The following is a 20,797-nucleotide window of genomic DNA, read 5'->3' on the forward strand; positions in this document are numbered from 1 at the left end:
TTGAGAAGGCATCATTTTGCTGGATGAAGCTGTTTATCTGGCACTGATAAAGTGACTGGAAACATTGGCTTCTCAGTCAAGTAAGCCCAGCCGCTTTTGTTTTATTAATAGATGTACGCTGTTATATTTAACATATTAAAAATAAAGTAATAATATAGTTAGGGCTGTCAAAATTAAATATTTTAGTCATGGTTGATCAAATTAATCGGCATCATGTTTTGAACACGTTGTAAGCAGTTGGGTGCTACCACATGGACTTTTTAAACTATGTAGTATTAATAAGGAGTGTGATAATTACATTAAAATGAACTGTGATTAATCAGGATTTATCAAATTTCAAAAGGGTAAATATGAATAAAAAATAATCACTAGACAGCACTGAATATAATAGATGATATAGTATAACAAAACTCTAAGAGCAACTGTATTTGCATTTATTCCCTCATATTCATCAGGGGAACCAGCGTTAGATGAGGGCACAGTCTGACCAGTGTTTTTCTTCTTCTCATGGGCACACTACACACTCACTACTCTCTCCCTTTCTCTCTCTGTCACACACACACAAACAATGGTGAGTTCGTGCAGCACAATGCACCACTGTGAGCCTCCATTTACCAGTGTACACTACTGAGGTATACAGTATGTTCATCATGACTGCCTGCTACTGTCTGTCTGAATGAATGATATCAACCTAACTTAAGGCACTTTGCAATTTCATCATGCAATACAGAGTAGTGTTAGTAGTAGCAATAGCAATATTTGCATGGGGTTTATAGTCTTATGTTGAAATAGTGATTGTAAAAGGCTTGCTGGGGCATTTTATAAGAATAAGAAGCATTTACAATACCATGAGCTTCCCCACAATATTGCAATAAATATCATACCGTGGGGTAATGCCGTACTGAGATTCAGATATCTTACATAATACACAATATCATCATGTTTAGTGCTAAAAATCTGCAGAAAGACAGTCCGAGGCTTGCAGAAATCATGACTAAATGTAAATATACAGAAAATAAAACATTTGAGTTGGGTTTTTGTTCAGTATGTACATGAATGCTGTCACCCCTGCAGCATACGAGGGACTTCTAGGGCTCAGCTGCTCCGGAGCCGGAAGTGGTAGTCTGTGAATGTGTTTTGTCCATCAGCCACACAGCTAACTTCACCCTGAAAGTGAGAAGAAGATTTAACATGCTGTACACTAAAACGAATTAACTAAGCTGTAAAAATACTCACAGACACAGAGACCCGGAAGTGAAGGGTGATGCCCTGCAGCCACAGAGGCACTGACAGCATGTGGTGGGTGCCCTTTGAAAATGCATAATAAGAAGCTATAAGAAATCACACTAATGCCTTCTTGTTTAATCTTTCTTTTGTTTATAAGACAGAAAGATGAATAGATAAGAAGACTCGATGGATTCTGGTCATTGTTGTCTGTTGTGCTCATGTGTGATACCTTTGTCCCTCTGTGCTGTCCTCTGTCGACTGTCTGAGCGTGTCTCATGTCCTCTTCACACTGTCGCACCCACACGCTGCTCCCGAACCTGCAGCACACGCTCTGTCACTCTGTCCAATATGGTTTCGTTTCATGCATTTCATTTCTGACTTACCTCAACATTAACGTGACTCTGGAAATGGATGAGTTTCTGCTCCCAGTCAGTGACACAATGTAGCTGCGAAGATGATAAAGTAAGTAAAACAAGTGCACTGTGGTGTAATGTGTAACACATGTTTTACACATTAGCATGTTATTCATTTACAGTTGAGACTGTAAGGCAGCCTATGGTCCGTCTGACCCACATCCATAAACAACACTTCACATCAAACACATTGTTATATAGTAAATGGGCAAGGTGTTAGTGCCTTAAAGCTCGGGTACCTGACTTCTTGTTGTTGTAGAGTAAATGTATTTTTGCCCCCACAGAGTATGTTGTAAACTTAGCAAAAAACAGACCTTGTTGCATTGACTTCACCTAAGTTTGTATTGAGCAAGTTATTTTGGGGGTGGTCACCCTGCTGCACTTTGCCACAGTTCAAAGCAGTACACGGGCGTGAAATATTCAATTTGCATAAACAATTTTGGTGTGGAGGACGGATTGTGAGAGCTAGAAATGAGTTTGGACCTAAATTAAACATTTCACATTTTGAACAGGAACAATCAGGTACCCCAGCTTTAATCACCCCCATTTGGGCCAAAATGATCCAATGTACTTTCTAAATACACAACATAGATACAGTATTGGCTTGTACAAACTGTACCTGCAGCTGTGAGTTGTCTCACACTTTTGCACAGCGACTGTTTGGTTTGTCTCTGGGATGTGCACAGAGATTAGGGAAGGCCGTCTTCCTCCTACAGAAGAAGCATAAGAGAATCAGTACTGTCTGGAGTTGTGATCTCTAGTGTGTGCGGTCAGACTCACCACTGGTGTGCACGCTGCGCTGCCTCCTCGTCCCCGGCTGCTGACCCTGGGGCAGGTGGTTTGCCCCTGTGCCCTGCTGTTCAGGGCCCTTTTTAGACTTGGGAAAGTAAAATGGTGGTGATGTGTGGCTGAGGCGATTTCTGTGGTCCTTGTCTATGGGTCTGGACTTCGCCTTTTTCACAATGGTGCCTTGTGTGGGCAGCAGGCTCTCCACGTCTATAACACGAAAGCTATTAATGTTTATACAACAGCCATGAAAGACAATTGATTGAAAGGATTTTGTACCTGTGGCAGATTGGTTGGTAGTAGGTATTATAACTGTAGTTGTTAGGTTGCTCATTGTTGAAGCTGAAGCAAGAAAAACAAATATTCCACAATTATTGTAATATGTAGCATGTTACCAGGAAAACATGGCAAAGTTTTTTTTTTTTTTTTTAAGTAATCTGATCCGACCTTGTCATCTAACTTTGGCTTTTCTTGAGGGGAAGAGTTAGGACTACCGTTTACTCTAAGCCAGTTTCGTTTATTAACCAAACCCAGTCCAGTTAACTGCATTACTATTGCTATGATAGACAAAAACCTGGACTGACCTGTTGCAGGAGTAGTGGATGTAGGAGCAAAAGTACTTTTATGGAAGACTCCCAGAGCAGATTTGGTCCTGTGTAGAGACATGTGCTTCAGTAAGTCAACATTTAAATTCTCTGGACACTAATCACAAGAGGTCAGGTGAAATTAAGAGACTAGACTACATGTAAAGAAAGCTGAGGAAAGCCTACCACCGACAGACAGGAGGACAGAAGTGCACAGTGGCAGTGAAGAAAGGCGTCTGAGAGATGAGAACAACACAGGGAGGCACAAGGCTAAGGAAGCGGAGAGTTCATCATTGAGAAGCAGGAGGAGAATGACACACATCATTATCTCATCACAGGAGAAACATACCCATCTCGCTCTGAGACGTCTCCTCTGTGGTGCAGGGTCAGCACGTACAGCACAGACATGGAGATGACACTAGAGGAGTCAGAAAGGCAAAATATGAAGAGACGTTTTCTGAATTCATTTGTGAGTGTAGCATAGGTTGGTCATTTGCCCCAAAATCACAGGTTTGGCCATGGTATAAGGACCCCCCATCAAACTTCTGTCTCTGCAGTGGCACATGAATGTGTACTTGTGAGAGTGAAAGAGTGAATGCTTCTATGACTCCACTAAAACTGAGGGTGCAAACATTTCAAAACACCCTGAAGAAATGAGCCAGGTTCCCAAGAACATATCGAAATATAATTATTACAGTTTGTGTATGTAATGTTTGTGCAAGCCTCACCTGAAGGCCATGACCACCACCAGGGCCAGGATAGTCGCCTGCATGAACCTCTGGCTGATGCATCCCTGCTCTGCTGATGAAGTCTGTTGGGGAATGAATTGTCTTTGAATTTCGTCACATTAATGAAATAGCCAACATTGCCCTGAACAGATGAACACACCTTGGTCCCAGGTCTGGTGCTCTTCTTCTTGAGCGGGCCGCTACCCGTCCGGCTGAAGTAACTCCCTGCTTGGCTACAACAGACACAATGGACAGAATGTGTTTATTAGAGTATTCCCTCAGTGTTTTATTCAACATAAAAAGTCCTTCTGCGCCACCTGGCTGTTCCTCCGCTCACAGTGCTCTTCATGCTGTCCAGCCGTCGCAGCTTGGCCAGTTTGCGGCTCCAGCGCTCCAGCTCGTCAATGCGCGTCTCCAGGTTATCTGTGAGTTTGCACAACTCCTTGACCGCGCCCACGTTCTCCATGAAGATCCGCTCCTGTGTCAAGTAAATAGCAAGTCCAGTAAATGGTCAATCTAAAACAAAAACTAAACAACTAACATGGCTGCAGAAACATTCAGTAAACCTTGTTTACCTTGTTAACAACTAACAAATTTGAAATCGTCTCGCCGTTGGTGCACACCACATCTCCTCCCTCCTTCACTGCTTCTGGCAAAATTTTCTGAACCTCTTGAGCGATCACACCTACCAGTGAATAAAGCAAAGGTTTGGGCTCAAAAGTTAGTTAGTTAAAAGGTGATTATTACAATATAAGAAAAGAAAACAACATATGTGTACCAGTCTCTGCAGTGCTTTCGATCCCCACAGTCTCAGCAAACTCGGGTTTGTACTGATAATGCACCAGCCTCATCTGTGATATCCGTTTTAAATTATCTGTGGTGTCCACCTGCACACAGCGTCACAGTGAGGCAGATCATTCAATGGCCAAGATCATCAGACAGAGACCATAAGACTGATCCTAAAATGTACTGATCTATTGTAGTGACATAGTTTAAAAATATGATATAAGAACTAGAGAAAGGCAATGATCTTTTTCTCCATTTTTTAAATATGCAGCCAAAATTGTGTAACTGCAACTAAGGCGTCTCATCTTTAGAGAATTAGTTGCAATTATGCCTTAAAGCCTTCACACAAGGGAGTAATAATAGAAAGAAAGTGTACCCTATATAAACCATGAGATTTTCATATACATCAGCCACTCATCGTACCTCCTGGACATTCTCTTTGGTCCGGATGTCAGATGGGTGCACCAATGACCCCATGACCTTTATGTTCCCGTGGATGACCAGAGCCTCGTCGGGCCGGTCCGTGTTGATGCCCACTCTGCCGTGATGGTACACCGAGTCTGGCACCTGTCCGCGCTGCCACAGCACCTCTGTGTCACTCTCGAACTGACCGGGGTTGGACGCCTGCACGGGCGAAAAACACTCAGTGAAAGCTCGCTGCTGATGTGGAAAGTGACCGATGTAGAAATAAAGAAGTGTAAATGTTTGATTAAAAGAAGAACTGAGTCAATAAATAGTAATGCTAATTCTTTTGCTAATCCTTTTGTTATCTAAATCGATTGTACACATACAAATACAGCATTATTCAATAGTACAGTATATTGAGAAGTAAATAGACAAAATAAAAGACATTACAGGCATAAAGACTACTAGCTAGACTACTAGAAAGGTCAATGAAAAAAAGAAATACAAAACTTAATATACAGTAACTACGTACAGAACAACTTAAGTACAGTGTTTCATATAATCTGTGATTTGTTGTTGTAAACTTTGTTGGTTCAAGAGAGTGTGATAATGTGCAACAGGAAGGAGAACATGCCATTACCCTGACGATAATCCTCTCTGAGACATGAGCTGCCACTGTGTAGCTCTGAGAGTGAGCCTGAGCCTGAAGCGCCACCACCAGCATGAAGTACCTGCAATACACACAGCGTATCAAATACTGCAGTACCCATTCTGGTCGAGTTGTGTACTGTGTGTCATCATGCTGCTGTACCTCTGGTCGGGGTTCGGCTTGCCCTTCTTCCTCATGTTGTTGGCGGTGGTTTCGCTGAAGTGCAGTCGTCCCACCGTTACCTTGGTGACCTGCTCTGGAGGCAGCGTGACCCTGTGACAATAAAGCGAACACTCGGTCTGTGGGTCTTGTATTTAGAGAATTCACTCATGTATGACCTAAGAATCCTTTAATTCAACAGATGTAAACCAATAATATGTGCGTTTATAGTGTAAAAAAGGTTTGCAAGTCGTCATCTCCACTGGGTTGTTTTAGCATTCAGGATGTGATGGACTCATCTTTATTAAGCTGCTGTCAACATGAGGGGAACCCCTCGTTAGTGTCCTCTTGTTAAGTGATGATGTCATCACACTACTGTCAGGTCCAATGGAGCTTAATCCGTTTTCACTACAATAAGATTTTGCTGATTTTAACCTACCTCAAAGGTTTTATGGATTTTCTTTAGCTATGCCTGTTGGACATAAGCTATCAAATTACTTTGACAATATATTAATTTTGAGTGGAGAAGTATTATAATTAAGCGCGAAATATTTTTTGGCCTTTTACTTTAATTCCCAAGGATATTAAGATGAAGCTGCTTTTTTGCTGTTAGTCTAAGGAACTTTGTACAGTCTGGACTTGGAAGTAGCTGAGTTGTCATGTGTAATGTCACACTCAACAAGCCCAACAACACCACAAGTCCAGCCTGCCGCTGAAAAATCCTTAGTTGCTTGAGGTAAGAGTTGAAATATCCTCCACAAAACAGTACAGATGACGGCATTACAACATTTTTCCCTCACATGACTGGGAGCTCGTACCAGCATGCACTTTAACAGACTTTAAACCACAACTTTCTGGGTTTTTGTTGCGACTGTACCATAACAAAGATACCTCTATTAACTACTTAATTGTTTGCACATTTCCTGTCTATTTTGCACAGAGCTTGAGAGCTGATGTAACAAGCGGATTTCTCCTTTGTGAAATCAATAAAGGCTTATCTTATCTCATTAAATGTTTCTAAGGCTTCACTCACAGCACTGGTTTGAAGGGCCGCTTACTGCGATCAGACTGGGACTGCTCCACACTGATGGACTGGTTCATGGCCTCCACCTGATCAGACACATAATAAACATATCAAACATTCGGCCACAGCCACACTTGCAAACACACCAGCTCTGAACACAGTGGCTCACCTTGACACCGTTCAGTTTGAGGTAGAAGCACTCGATTGGCAGCAGTCCCTCCGGCGTCTTGATATATTTAGGATCGGCCAGCATTCCTATGTACACCGTCACCTGGAAGTGGTTCTTCTTTTGACACACAAACGCATCGTCAGCCAGGGAGAAGTTGAAGCCCTTGTCGGCATCGACACGATAGGTCGGCATTGGGCTGAAACAAAGAAGAAAAAAATAATATTTTCATTAGTACTCCGTGGGACAGTGCTCACCCGCAAACCTTTAGGTCAGTGCTTGATCCCAGCTTCGGCATAAGACGCACCTTGTCTATGCATAAATGTGGTGCATGTGTGAGGGAGAAATGCTAGTCAGTGAGGTTTTTGTTACAGATTGGCAGCCACACTTTGCCAGGGCAGCTGCAGCTACAGAAGTGGTGAAATATTAATTCTTGAAATTGCAAAACAAAACCATTTGGAAAGTGCTTTATTAGACTAATGCATTACTATTTATATTATGCACCGTATCTGGAGTGGAGGTGTCCATATCTGTGCATGTGAATACCTCCGCTGCCATATGAATTATGTTTCTAATGCAAATAATGCCAGAGTGAACCTGGATTACAATCACAAAGCCAATGCCTGCTAATCTATCCTGCCTTCCTCACCGTTTTACTGTCAGAGATAGGCAACAGGAATTACTACAACTATGGGGTACACACAATATAAAATACAGCTATATTACAAAGTATTTACGAATTATTAGCAACTGTGATTATCTAACAATGCAATATAAAAAGTCCTCTGGCGACTGAAAGATGCTGTGTAAATGTTTCAAACTTTCAGCATGTATGGAAATGCTGCTGGACAAAAAGCCAATTTGGTTAGATAATGTAATTTTAAACTTTTAGTGATATATTGGCCCTCGTATGGCGCTGACTGTCCTGCGTTGCCATGGAGATCAGCTTCCATAAGATCAGCTTTAATAAACTAATTGTCAAACGTGTGCCAGGCCCCAACTGCCTTTACAGTAAAAACATAAATTAAACGATGTGAAGCCATAGAAATGTCTTGGTGTAGAATTGTAGAGTATATAAAAAGGGTTTCTGTGAGCTTAAACAAAGGACTTGAGACATCACTTTTCCGATGTATGCAATCCCGTGAGATAAACAGATGGTGCTGATAAGAGAGTACTGTGAGTTCATGCTAACCTTCCTCCCCGGCTCTTTTTTACTTTGGCATTTGTAAAAGCACAAGGTGCACACCAACTTTTCCCCCTGCAACTCCTCAATCTGAGCCGAAACCCTGCACTCCCACGCGCCGATCACTCCTCTGGAATGCAACACATCGCAAACTGCCCTACCCTCAGCCCTGACCATCTATACCCTTCTCTTACATGCTTTTAACTCCCGCGATTCTTCTGCGCAAGTGACTGAGAAGGCGATAAACTAAACAAAAGGCCAAAGCACTCACAGCTCTTTGCAGTCAGCGTCGTACAGAGTAATCCACTTGTTCTGTTGGTGCGGCTGCCACTTGATGCACTGGTAGTTGGGGTCCAGGTAGGAACTGTCTGTGTCTTGCATTAGACCTGCCATATATATGATGAAAAATAATAATACTCATTTTAATGAAAGTAACAGACAGGGAATGACAAAATGTGTGTTGCTAAGATTCTGGCACTGCATGGGCTTTCTGTCAGGCCCATGTGAGCCGAGCAGAGGACGGAGCCTAGTACCTGGTTCCTGTTTGATGATACCTGAGAGGATATTTGAATTCAGGGTGCTGTTGGGAGAATCGGAGTGTTTCCTCTTCTTGGCCTGATGAGGAGGAATCCCCCTGCAGGACAATAACAGAAGACTGCATTACACAGTGCTGGATCCACAGATCGTAATACAAGGAATATATAACCATTGCAAATTCATGTTTTCTAGACCTCAAAGAAAAGGGCATATGATATGGCAGTTTGCTGGACATATCACAACACAAAGGACTAGACATTTTTAGAAATACCATTTAATGAACACAGACAAACTGACTCCAGCCCATAATCTGAGAGTGTGACATGATCACAGTGTAGAATGTGAAAACAACCATATGGCGCTGCATTTATGTGCTTCATGCAGGAAAAGAGTTGAACCAGCATTTGTTAAGGCATTTACAGAACCCGCCAGAAGTTTTGAAGCACTTTTTATGGTTTGGCCTTTCGTTATTTTCAACACTATTTACATTGTGTGATTCTAAGTGAAGAAAACTATGAATGAACTCATGTGATTATATAGGAAACACAAAAATAACTCTTAGCATGTTTTATGTTTTATTTTTAATCTTCACAATTGCCACCCTTTATTCTTGGCGGTTTCTTAGTGAGCTTCACAAGGTTGTCACTGAAATGGTTTTCAACAGTCTTGGAAGTGAAAACCATGTTAAAAGTGTGCCAAGCGGTAATCAAAGCAAAAGGCGACTATTTTGAAGAATTGATTTCACCTTTGTTTATTAAAAACATATCTTGAAATAAAAGAAAAAACAATGCATAAACCCTTTTCACGAGTGCTGTACTTTTTTCTGTCTGCCTATGAGTACAGGACATACTATTGGTGTGTGCCCGGGTACTACAACTCCTCGTAGCTCACTTGTCTATAAATATATCTGAGGGGTGAAGAAATAAGGCTATAATATGAAGCCAACTTTGAGAATTGAGTAAGCTTAAGAGTTTGAGTGTTTTGGCAGTGAATTTGATATGATTCTTCTTTTTTACACCGACTTGCCAAAAAAAGACATGGCCAAAATTTAACAAAGCAAATACCTATGGGATAAGAAAAACTTCAGCTGACTAACACAGAATAACCAGGTTGATAATGGGAGAGTCAGGTCATCGTGTCTTCTCCAAGACGTCACAAAAATGTGCTTAAAACTGAATTCTGTTGTGGCCAATTAATGTGCCCAATGAACCCTGGCATCATCATTTTAAAATATTTATTTGACCTTTATTTTTCAGAATCTCTTTGGGGAGTGTTTGACCCCCCATGTTTTTAGTGGCAAGAGAAACTGGAGCAGAGACAAGAATAAAATCCAAACTCCACACAGAAAGGGCCCATCAAGCTCAGGAATCGAGCATTGGGGACTCTCTGTGAAGTGACCACCACGTTGCCCCAATATAATAAAATAAATATGTGAAGTACTGCAAAAACATGCGCGATTTTTTGTCTTGATTTTGTTTTTCTATTTGTGTGAAACTCACTCTTGTTGTTGGTGTTGTAGCATGTGGTGCAGCATATGGCCCTGTCCCATGTCAGTGCTGGTGGTGGGCCCGATGGGGTACTGGGAGATCAGGGGCTCGGGCTTCAGGAACATGTCCCGCTGCATGTTGGGATAGTGGCCGGGCGGGAGGGGCGGGGTGGAGGTCATATGACACATGTTCTCTGGGGTCATGGTCCTGATCATGTGGGTATCTGAAAGGGATTTACAAAAAAATGTAGTTGGTTCTTGGTTCAGTCGTTATAGTTCTGTTGTACACATTTAACAGACTTCCTTTTGGCACAAGTAAATGGAACTCTATTCTAGGAATAAATTAACATTATTGTTCTGTTTTCTGCTTCTAGATGATGTATCGCAAAAGTATCGCTCAGGCATCAGTGTCATTAAAGTACCAGCATCAAACATTATTTAACAGCAACCAGCCCTACTCTATTCATACGACAGAGGGTATGCAGATGATGTCACAGTATGCCAGTAGAAGCCAAATCCGTGTCATATTTATTCTAAACAGAATCCACAATGTACACACCAAATAATAACTACGTATAATTTGGTTTCTGTTCCTGTGCTATTTCCATGCTGTGACATCACCTGCATACCCTCTATTATTGGATATCTTAGTCCTCAACCACAACATTATTTATAAAAGTATGTAGTGCCAGTACAGTATTTTTTATATGGAGATTAAAGGAAACATATTAATCATTTGCCCAACACTAATAGAACAATCAAGTGGAGAATATAAAAGCACATTTTGTGATGAGTCATGTACATTTTTGTAATAATTATTAAGTTTTGTTATAGCCACTCATATTCCAGTGTGCTATGGAACTCACCATTCACTTGCTGAGGAGAGTAGGGCTCTGAGCTGGAGTCTGGAGGTGACTCCGGCAGAGTCCTAAAGGTGACATAATAATACTCATTACCATATTGAGTGTGCAGTTCATTGTATGTTACAGTATAATAAAACATTAAGCCACATTTGTTAAAAGCTCTGCTTGGTGTTTACATAAGATAGTGTGAGAGGAATGTGTGTAAGCCTTTTTAAGTGCTTAGTGGTTACGGAAACGCAGAGAGTTTATTTTTGTTTGAAGCAAAACTGTTCTTGCTTTAAAAAAAAATAACATTTATATATTATGCATTACTTTGGCCTTTTAAATTACTGTCTTTCGCACACCTTAGCATTAATATTTATTGTTTTATAACTTAAATTGATGTAGCTTTAGGGCAATATGGCAGTTTTCTCTGAGGGTGCGGAGCTTGTTCACACGACTTGTGTGAATACATTTGCTTTTGGTCAGACACACTGGTTGTGACTCATTATGTTGAGCAAAGAACGTCCGCTGCTTATGGACAATAGTTCACAGAATGACAAAGAATCTGAAATATCACCTTTAACATATTATCTTGAAATGCATTATATTCACAGTGAACTCACTTCTGACTGCCACCGATGAAACATCTAACATCACAAAACAACTTTGAAAATGTTCAAGGGCCATTTCCTGTAAAAGCTGACACGAGCTACCCAACACTACTTGAAAGCTGCAATGTATAAATATGAGAAACTGGGAAAAGTATTTCTGTGTGACACAGCGCCATTAATTCCAGCAGAGGCCAAATGGACCGGAGTGAAGGCTAAAAGGGAGATATAAGTGAGACATGCTATGAAGGTAAGGCAAGGCAAGGCAAATTTATTTCTACAGCACATTTCATGCACAAGGCAAATCAATGTGCTTCACAGCAACACCTTGCTGCCTTGGTATTGCTGCCTTCATGAAGTGAAGGCAATCGTGGCACTGAAATTATCAGCCATGTAGGTGTAGGGATAAGGTCATATCAGTTCACGCTAATCTAATAAAGGCTTCACTGCTGGTGATTCAGAGTGCGATCATTGGACTGTCCAATAACTGTCCAATGATCGCACGAAAAAAGACACATCCCACTCCCAGATATAACATTTGCGCTCTTTGCTCTGATGGTGCTATACATTACATACATTGCTATACATACCAAGTCACTAGCAAGGCTAACATGACATATACCAATGGAGTACAGTTTGTGTTATTCACCCGCTCTCACACAAAAATTGCCCCGTCCAATAACGCTCTCAGGCCAAAAAGCAAACAAACTAAAATCAATACACCATTTACATTTATGAGCTTGAAAAACACGGTGAGATCATTTAAAACCAAGAAGTAGAATTTTAATGGGTTCGTAGGTTCCTCTGACTTTGTACATGTGCTCACCCCGGCGCGTACGGGCCCCGGTGTTCCGACTTGACCGGAGCCTGCGGTGGTCCGAGGGCCGAGCAGGAGTAGGCCTGTCGGTGACCCACGGGAGGAGCTTGGGGGTAACTCTGACAGCTGTTGGGTGTAGACAGAGCAGACGAGTGCCGGAGAGGGACAGGGGGGCTCACGGAACACAGCAGCCCCCCAGAAGACACTCCTACCTGGGGAGAGGGGTACTGCACTCCGGGGCCGCTATGCACCTCTGAGAAACAGCTGGGAAAGGGAGAAGATCATGACAAAGTATTCCTATACATTGGAAAGCAGGATATGTATAATTATCTCAAATGTTTAACGCAATAAGCAACTTTTGAAATAAAGCATAGAGACAGGAATAGGAGTTTCAAACTAATCTAGATATTTCTTCTCTTCTTGCATTGTGCATATGTCTTGCAGAGAGGCCGGCCCTACTGACATGTCTGTGCAGTCGTCCTCTTTGCTGATGTACTCTTCCAGGATGCTGGTGTCGATGTTGCTTGGCTCCAGAGAGCTGCTAATATCATGACCTGTGGGAGGCAGAGACAACACATCTGTTTCAGTCAAAGCAATTCTTCAGCTGACAGTTCCAACATGGAAGACACAACATTTGTCTGTCTTCTACCTGATCACTCCCACGTGCTGCCACTTTGTTAACACACCGTTTGCACTAACACCACATTATCTAATAACACTTCGAAGTGTCATGAAATGTGCTGCATTTTCTGATAAATTATTCCATACGTTTTTGCAATAAATTAACAAACTCTTCAACAGGCTCAAAAACAGGCTGGGAACCACTGCTCTATAAACTGTACATTTATCTTGCTTCAAAGCATTATCAGGAGGAAGATTCTGGTGGCTCGAAGTCTCCATGAATCACTTTTGGAGAACATCAGACGTAAGTTGGGTCCTGGCATCTTCAAAGCTACAACACAAACTTATCATTTTAACATAAGGCATTGTATATTTGCATGAAACTTGACATAAACAACATTTCTTCTGTTCAAAACAATGGAGTATGGTTTTCAGCAGTGGATCAGCATCACTCCAGCCCCCCCTCCAATCCCTCAAGGCCCCTCCTCTGCCCTACACAGTTAGATTAGACGGACACTCTGTTGGGAATGCCAGGAATTCACTAAGTATTGGGAAAGTTCTCATTTTGGCTTTGTTTCTAACTCAGCACTCGGTCAAAAAGTGTGTAGAACATAACAGACGCAGCTGGAATGAGCCTCATCCACAGGAACACGATCGGAGCATCACCTATGAACGTCCAGTGAGTTTGTATAAAACACTGTTATTGACGTTGCTGAGACACAGATGGATAATGTCTCCTCACACACGTCAGTTTGTAGAGGGGAATGTACAGGCCACCCCCAAAACCAGAGCCAGATGTGCTCCCCTCCCAAATGCTCTAAATCAGGGCTGGCAACACTGATAAGAGGCACGGATGGGTGGGTACGAGGGCCAGAGGCACAGAGATGCCTGCGATGAAACTATAATAAGTGTCATGGCGCTTTACGAGCAAATATTCTAAAGAGTAGTTTTTGTAGTGATACAAATATCTTTGTCAAATATCATTGTGATTTTCACCTGTATCTTTAAGTAAGTATAGATTCTCGGGTGCTGAAAGTACTTGATGTTCCTTTTGCCCAAGTTATATTTTGACTTTGAATTTGTCTCAATTGCCTTTTAACCACTGTGTCCACTCCAGACAAAGATTATTTATTCCATAAACTTTTAAAACCATTTCACATTTTTGCCAGGTCTATCTCCTGATTGAATTGTCAGCTAAATTCATTGTTGTTCATGCTGTGTTCTTAGGGATACACATGTTATTGAGTCTAACAACTCTGCACCTGATGATAAAAATATACAAATGACTTACAGTAGAAAAAAATCTCTATTGTTCACTTGGTAACGCTTTATATTAAGGTGTGCTCGTTAAGTATTAATCTGGTATTAATAAGCATTCATAATAAATAAGCCATGAATAACATGGTTGTATACTGCTTATTATTCTAGTATCTATTAGCAGGTCATATGCTTATTCATAGCCTACCCCGATCCTAACCTTAACCCTCACCTTAAGCAGATTACTAATGCTAATAAACCTTATTAATACTTAATGCACACCTTAATATAAAGCGATTCTCTTAACTCCTGCATTCTACCTTTGCACTTGCATATTTACATAGAAAACAAAAGGAGCAGGAACAAAGTCCATGAGAGGGAGAAATAAACCACACCCATGAAGTCCATTTGTCTCACTCATTTCTTTATAATACAATTTACAGAAGCTGATTCATAGAAGCTTTTTTATATTTATCAACGTAAAAAAAGAGAGGTACAAAAACAAATACAGTCAGTCATAGTAACTGAAATGAAACTACAAATTCAGTACAAAACTGTTTGTCAATCGAGCCAGTCAACCAATCACCTCTAAAGCCATTTCGATTAATTCCCTCACTCCCTCCCTCCATGGGCACATCCCTCTCATTAACTCAACCACTGCAGCAGAACAGTCTGTCACCTCAGCCTCTCATCTACTCCACCACAAGAGGGGGCCCAACAGGTAAGGTGGCAGATATTTTCCAAAATCCACTCTCCTTTACATCATGTCTCCTAACAGCAGTTCAAGCATCAATGTTTTGATCGCTCCTCACTCAATAGTTAGTTTAAGTGTCTCTGTGATCAAAATCTGCAAACATTTAAGTAAGTATAAGGAGAAAACTCAAGAAAACTCTCCAGGTGAACCCCACCGATGGGTCACAAATTTACACAAGTGCTTTCGAAACATAAGTAGCTCTCTAAGTCTTTTCTGTTACTAAAATGTAGCAACTGATCCACAGTGATGAGAGGGGACAGAGATGTGAGAGCAGAAAAGGGTAAGGAAGGGACAGAAAATGTGACCAGACCTGCACGCAGCCACAGCATGATGATATCCTCCAGATGACTTCACCTCAGAAATGAAACTATTCCTCTGTATGAGTCATGTTTGTTGGGTAGAACCGCAGTCTTTCAGGAGTAAAGTTGCCGTAGCAGTTGGGACCTTGGGTGTTCTTGCGTGTTGGAGTGCGAGTGAGCGGTGCAAGGGGGATTATTTCGGTCATGAGAAAGGGCTGTACCAGGCTGCCACACACAGCCGTGTCACACACTGGTCGCTCCGGCACATCAGGATTACCGCCGGGCTCAGGGCGCGAAGTGAGGCAAGGCCACAGCAGCTGCAAGGTGGAAAAAAACTGCCATACTACCAGCAGAGTGGGGAGAGAACAGAGAGCACAAAGATTCCATGACTAAGAACATAGAACCTCCCATTTCTGAACCAATCAAAGTAAATATAGCCTCCATAAACCCATCCATACTTCCTTTGCGTCGGTAGCAGAGGACTGGGACACTGAGGAGCTGGTGGCTTGTTTCTACAACAGGGGATCACTCTTAAACCTGGCAAAGTCTATTTTAGGGTAATGAGAGGAGAATTTGCCTGATAGTCAAGCCTCTTTTGGTGTTGTAAAGTTCTTGCAAGGAGTAAAGGTACTTGATCCCTCTGTTCCCGGTGCGTGCTGGCCCCCCCACAGGGCTGCCTTTTGTCATCGCTTCTGTTCATAATCTTTGTGGACAGAATTTCTAAAGACACAGACAGATGAAGGAGGGGCTTGTTGACTTTCTTGAACACGAATCTTCAGACTGATCTGGAGAGTTGCAGCAAAGCATGAAGCAACTGGGGTGAAGATAAACACCTCCAAATTCAAGATAAAGGAGGAGACAGAGACACAAACAGAGGAGACTTATGGAGAACGCGGGCAAAAAGAGGTCACTCCAAGCATTTTTTTTTAATGTTGACACAGGCATTAAAGTTTGGCGCTACTGTTGCTGGTCATGAACTCAAAGGAGAGGCGATAGAAGAGGTGAGCAAGACTAAGGTGATGTGGTCTGCTGCCTTGAAACAATACATTCTCCTGTGGTGAGTTCACTCACAGTCTGTAAATCAGGTAGTAGATTTTCCCAATCAAGATACAACCTGGGATCCTCTTGCTGTGAGGAGACTGTGCTAACCATTTTTATCTCGTCCTCTTAAAGGTGCTGGACTGCAGATTGAAGTACAATTTCATGAACTATAAATTGAACAATAATTTACTGATAAGACTAGTTTGTAATAAATAATTTTGAGCAACTTGCACTGGTTTAGATTCTCAATTTAAACAAAACAAAAAACCAAATGAAAGAGTCAGTATACAGTACACACTTTAAACAGTAGGCTAGCATCTTACATTGTTATTTTTAAGCCATTACTTCAGTGAGGGTGTTGGCCCCGTGGCTTGTTTCTTGGGTGCGTCAGAGGGTCATGTTTTTTGTGTGGAGGTAGCTGGGTCTGCTCTGTGTCAGCTCAGCCGTCTGCTCTCTGTCACAGGAGAGGATTTAAAGACTTTATGAGTGAGCTGCCTCTGAGGAGACCATTGGAATTTACCAGGGCATCACTCGATGTAAACACATAATGTGCTTCACAGTTAGAATGACAAGGTGATGATGTCACAATCTGATGGGGCCAATATAAACATCCCAGCACCAAGTAAACTATTCACGAGTGTCAAGTGATGTAAAACTGGAACCGCTGCCATTGCAAATAAAGACTCAAAACAAAAGGTTCTATTATTATTTTATTGCCATAAGTCCTAAAATGGCACCCATAACATAAAAAATAAACTAAAATCAATGAATGGAGTTAGAGCTTGATGATAAAATAACTGTGGGTGACTGAGTGGAGTCAATGTACTCTCCTGTGAATTTTAATAATATTTTTTATATTATAAATTTTAATAAAGGAAAACAGCTTTGAGAAGCAATTTATTCATATTGAGCAAGTGTCCACCGGTTCCCCCTTCAGCCCAAAACATGCACATGAGAATAACCTGTCTGTCTCAGAGGTCCCTGACCTAAATGCTAACTGACGGGCCTGTGGGCACTGCATGGTTATTGATGATGATGGCTTACGCTTGTATTGCACTTTTCAAGCCTGTATTACCAAACTTCTAAAAGCACCACTGTAGTCGTTATTCATCCACACTATACTCAGTGATGGTAAGGTAGTACTGTTGTAGCCACAGCTGCCCATTGGGATAGACTGGCGGAAGCGAGTCTTCTAATCTGCGGCATTGGCCCATCCGACCACCATCACCAACCACTCACTCACCCACGCTCTCATTCATTCAGGCCTGTTGTACATGGTTTTGTTGTTGTAGGGTAAACCCGGAGTACCCAGAGAAAGCCAACAGCGCAGGGAGAACATGCAAACTACACACAGAAAGGCACAAGAAGCACTAGCGGTGCTACCGTGCTGCTGTTTCCCACTGCCCCTAACAGGTTGCTTGGAGGCACAAGTTCAAGGATGGCTCATATGTAAAGGACAAACTTCGTCAACTTTACAATAATAAAAATATATGTGTGTCCTGGATGCAACACCTATAAGTCCAAACTTACGTCACTGCGCCTAAACAATCCCCAAAACATGTACCACATCTGAGACGATTAACAAAAATACTTGAACTTGAGCCTGACAGAAGCTTAGCACCATACAGACACACATTACCGCAACATCTTCACTGTCCAGAAAAAAGGCTGCAAGCAGATGATGAAAAATGGTATGAAAACAGCCATGGTCTCAAGTGCACTTTGTGAGAGACCCAATGAACCTTTTTGGATTAACTTGACATTTTGACTGAGTGGCTAAAGTACTGACACTTCTCCAGCTCCTAAACCAGGAATGTAAACAGACAGCAGCATCTAAGACCAACTCAACAGCACAAACACGACCACATGTACTTCCTCAAATTACTTAATTAGACGAAATCAACTGAGGTTACTACAGAATTTTGCTCAAGTGCAAGAAGTGTCATTGCCAATAGTACTCACAGGGACACAAGTACTCAAAGAAGAGCGGTGTTCATGCACAAACACAAAGACCGATTATTTGTTGTCACCATGCTGCCGTTGTGCCCTTGGGCAAGACAGTTCACCATCCTTGCCTATGATAAGACTTGTATTCATTTTAAGTTGTATCTGCAGCTTAGCAGTCATGAACTATTAAGTTAGTTGCTGTTTATTGTTTATATTACTGTACAGTATATTGCTGGGAAACGTGCTTATAAACGTAGACCTGTAAAGAATTGAGATGACACAAATGCATTGGGAAAGTTATAAATTCTACAGGAATGAATGTTGCGAATATTCAAGGCCCCTTTTTTAATGGTTAGAAACAAACAATCAGATAAGGGGCTTTAATAACAAAACATTTATTACTAATCTAGAGGTCAAGCAAGAAAAAAAAAGTCTCAATATTTATGTGTAAATCTGTAATCTTTCAAGCTACAACTCTGGGCACAAGCAAAGGAACTGTTGACCAAACTAGGCCAACTCAAAGCATCATACACCCTAAAATTACTTTCACAAAATCATCTTCATCACAGTTCATTGTTTCATAGCCTTAGTGTGAGCAATAAACTGATGTTATTCCTAAAGAAAACTTTTTTCTTTAACCAATTTTCGGTCAAAATCTCAAATGGAGGTTCAGGCCCATGAAGAAATGCTGCAATTTTAATCAAACAGAATAAAACTGAAAATCAATTAGTCCTACATTTTGCATTATTTGATGACAATGTGGATATGTCAGCTGTCTACAAAGTGCCACCTATGATTATTGTAGGCCTGGTGCGCAGAGCAAAGACGCAAAACGTTGCATCACTGAAAAGGCCTGAGTGCACTTGGCGGATTTTTTAACCTGATCTCTGTTGTCATTTGAAACAACAGACCCTTTAAAGTGGAGACGTCATTCAGATAATAATCATCACAATCATAGCATGCACAACCTCTCGATCTCATCTCCATCACGCTGCATTCTTCACCAATAACGCATCTGCAGCACTTCATTGGGCCTCTTTAATAACGATGTGAGGTGTCTCATAAAGGGTCAAGACTTTACAGAGCGACTTTACAGGTCTAAGTCAATGCTTCCCGTGCTCCCTGGATTTTATTCTGATCATAAAACTAAGTAGCCTAAAAATAAATGTTGGATTATTAGTTATTATTAAAGTTCAACAGCACCTCAGAATTTTCCCTCATGATACTCTTTTTAAAACCTCTTTGCTAAATCTGCTTTTTGTCTGCAAACTAAAATTATATCTGAAGCCACATTTCGTTTGCATGATTTACACGTGCTCATCCTTGTTATTTTTGAAATGCTGGTAATGCCATACCTTCGAAAAACCTCTGTAGCGCCTCTGTCTCATCTACCACGTCCATCCTAGCGGATCCCACATAAAAACTCCATGAAGGTATCCTCTGCCCGAGTGAGTTGACCGCGGAATAGGTGAATTTCTTTCAGGCCAACATGAAGTTCTGTAAATCCTCATCCGCAGCGCCTCTTTCTTCTCCCCATCCACAGTCTGTCCTGCGCTGCGATTCCTCTTTGGAAGAACTTTTCAATTAGCTAGTCGAAGTTCCATAAAAAAAATAAAAAAAAATCCCATGGGCGCTGACAGAGATCCGCGAGAAGTTGTGGTATAAACGTCGATAAGCGGACATTAAAAAGTTGTGAGCGAATCTGTTCGTCCTGTGGTGAGCCTCCGCGCGTGTTGGCTGCTGCGCTCTGTGCGCACAGCCGGGGCACACAGGCGCAGGTGAGATGTGCGCGCGGACTTGACTTGGACAGAGCGCGCAAGAGAGAAAGCTATGCCCCCATCAGAAAAAGCCATTTGGTTTCATACACATCAGTAAAAAGTGTATAGGCACTGAAGGATGTTTTATAGCCTCTGAGTATGCAGAAGAAAAGGCACCCGATTTGTCTTAATGTTTGGTCTGATTTACAGGTAGATTTTTTTTTGTCAAGATATTTTTCGATTCCTAGATTTACAACAAACCTTCCAAATAAGATTCCACTTTTGAATAAATGGTTGCAACATAAAGTAGGCTACAAAAGAACAGCATTTGAATATAAAAGGCAACAAGTAGCAGAACAAACACATTTAAAGACGGAGTAAAAGGGGGAAATCTGAAGTATTCAAAAGACATTAAAGCCTATTCTTAAAGCCAATGGTTCTCAACTGGTGGCTTGGGACCCTGTTAAAATGACAAATTTTGATCATAGTATTTTATCATTAATCCTCTAACAATGTATAGAGAAAATACTCTATTTTACATTGTACATAATAAATTAAATAAACTAATTTGCACCGTGGCTTGTCAAAGAGGATAATGGCAAGGAAAGGCAAGGCAACTTTATTTATACCGCGCATTTCGTACACAAGGCAACTCAATTGGTGAGTCCCAAAGCTATAGGTCCCACTGCTTTAAACATACATAGGACAATGCACAGTA

General features: G+C 41.5%; 1 protein-coding gene across 3 annotated transcripts; it reads right to left on the minus strand.

Moving 5' to 3' along the window:
• Positions 1-278: 278 nt before the first annotated feature.
• Positions 279-19,873, minus strand: myrf (myelin regulatory factor). 3 transcript variants are annotated; one of them, XM_079567080.1, is made up of 27 exons: positions 19,678-19,873; positions 12,867-12,957; positions 12,413-12,667; positions 11,000-11,061; positions 10,147-10,357; positions 8,665-8,744; positions 8,382-8,496; positions 6,931-7,126; positions 6,771-6,847; positions 5,741-5,851; positions 5,564-5,660; positions 4,948-5,148; positions 4,517-4,625; positions 4,314-4,423; positions 4,056-4,216; positions 3,899-3,971; positions 3,739-3,821; positions 3,360-3,428; positions 3,197-3,280; positions 3,011-3,078; positions 2,706-2,768; positions 2,421-2,636; positions 2,260-2,350; positions 1,611-1,673; positions 1,457-1,544; positions 1,237-1,308; positions 279-1,167 (listed from the first exon to the last, which is right to left on the minus strand). In XM_079567080.1, the coding sequence occupies exons 1-27, from the start codon at positions 19,721-19,723 to the stop codon at positions 1,096-1,098; spliced, it is 2,964 nt and encodes a 987-aa protein (XP_079423206.1). In that variant the 5' UTR covers positions 19,724-19,873; the 3' UTR covers positions 279-1,095. The 3 variants fall into 3 exon arrangements, with proteins under 3 accessions (XP_079423206.1, XP_079423205.1, XP_079423204.1); XM_079567079.1 differs by having other exon boundaries at positions 5,570-5,660; positions 8,644-8,744; XM_079567078.1 differs by having other exon boundaries at positions 8,644-8,744.
• Between the last annotated feature and the right edge of the window lie 924 nt (positions 19,874-20,797).

The sequence above is a fragment of the Gobius niger genome (assembly GCF_951799975.1).
Source record: "Gobius niger genome assembly, chromosome: 12".
Lineage (NCBI taxonomy): Eukaryota > Metazoa > Chordata > Actinopteri > Gobiiformes > Gobiidae > Gobius > Gobius niger.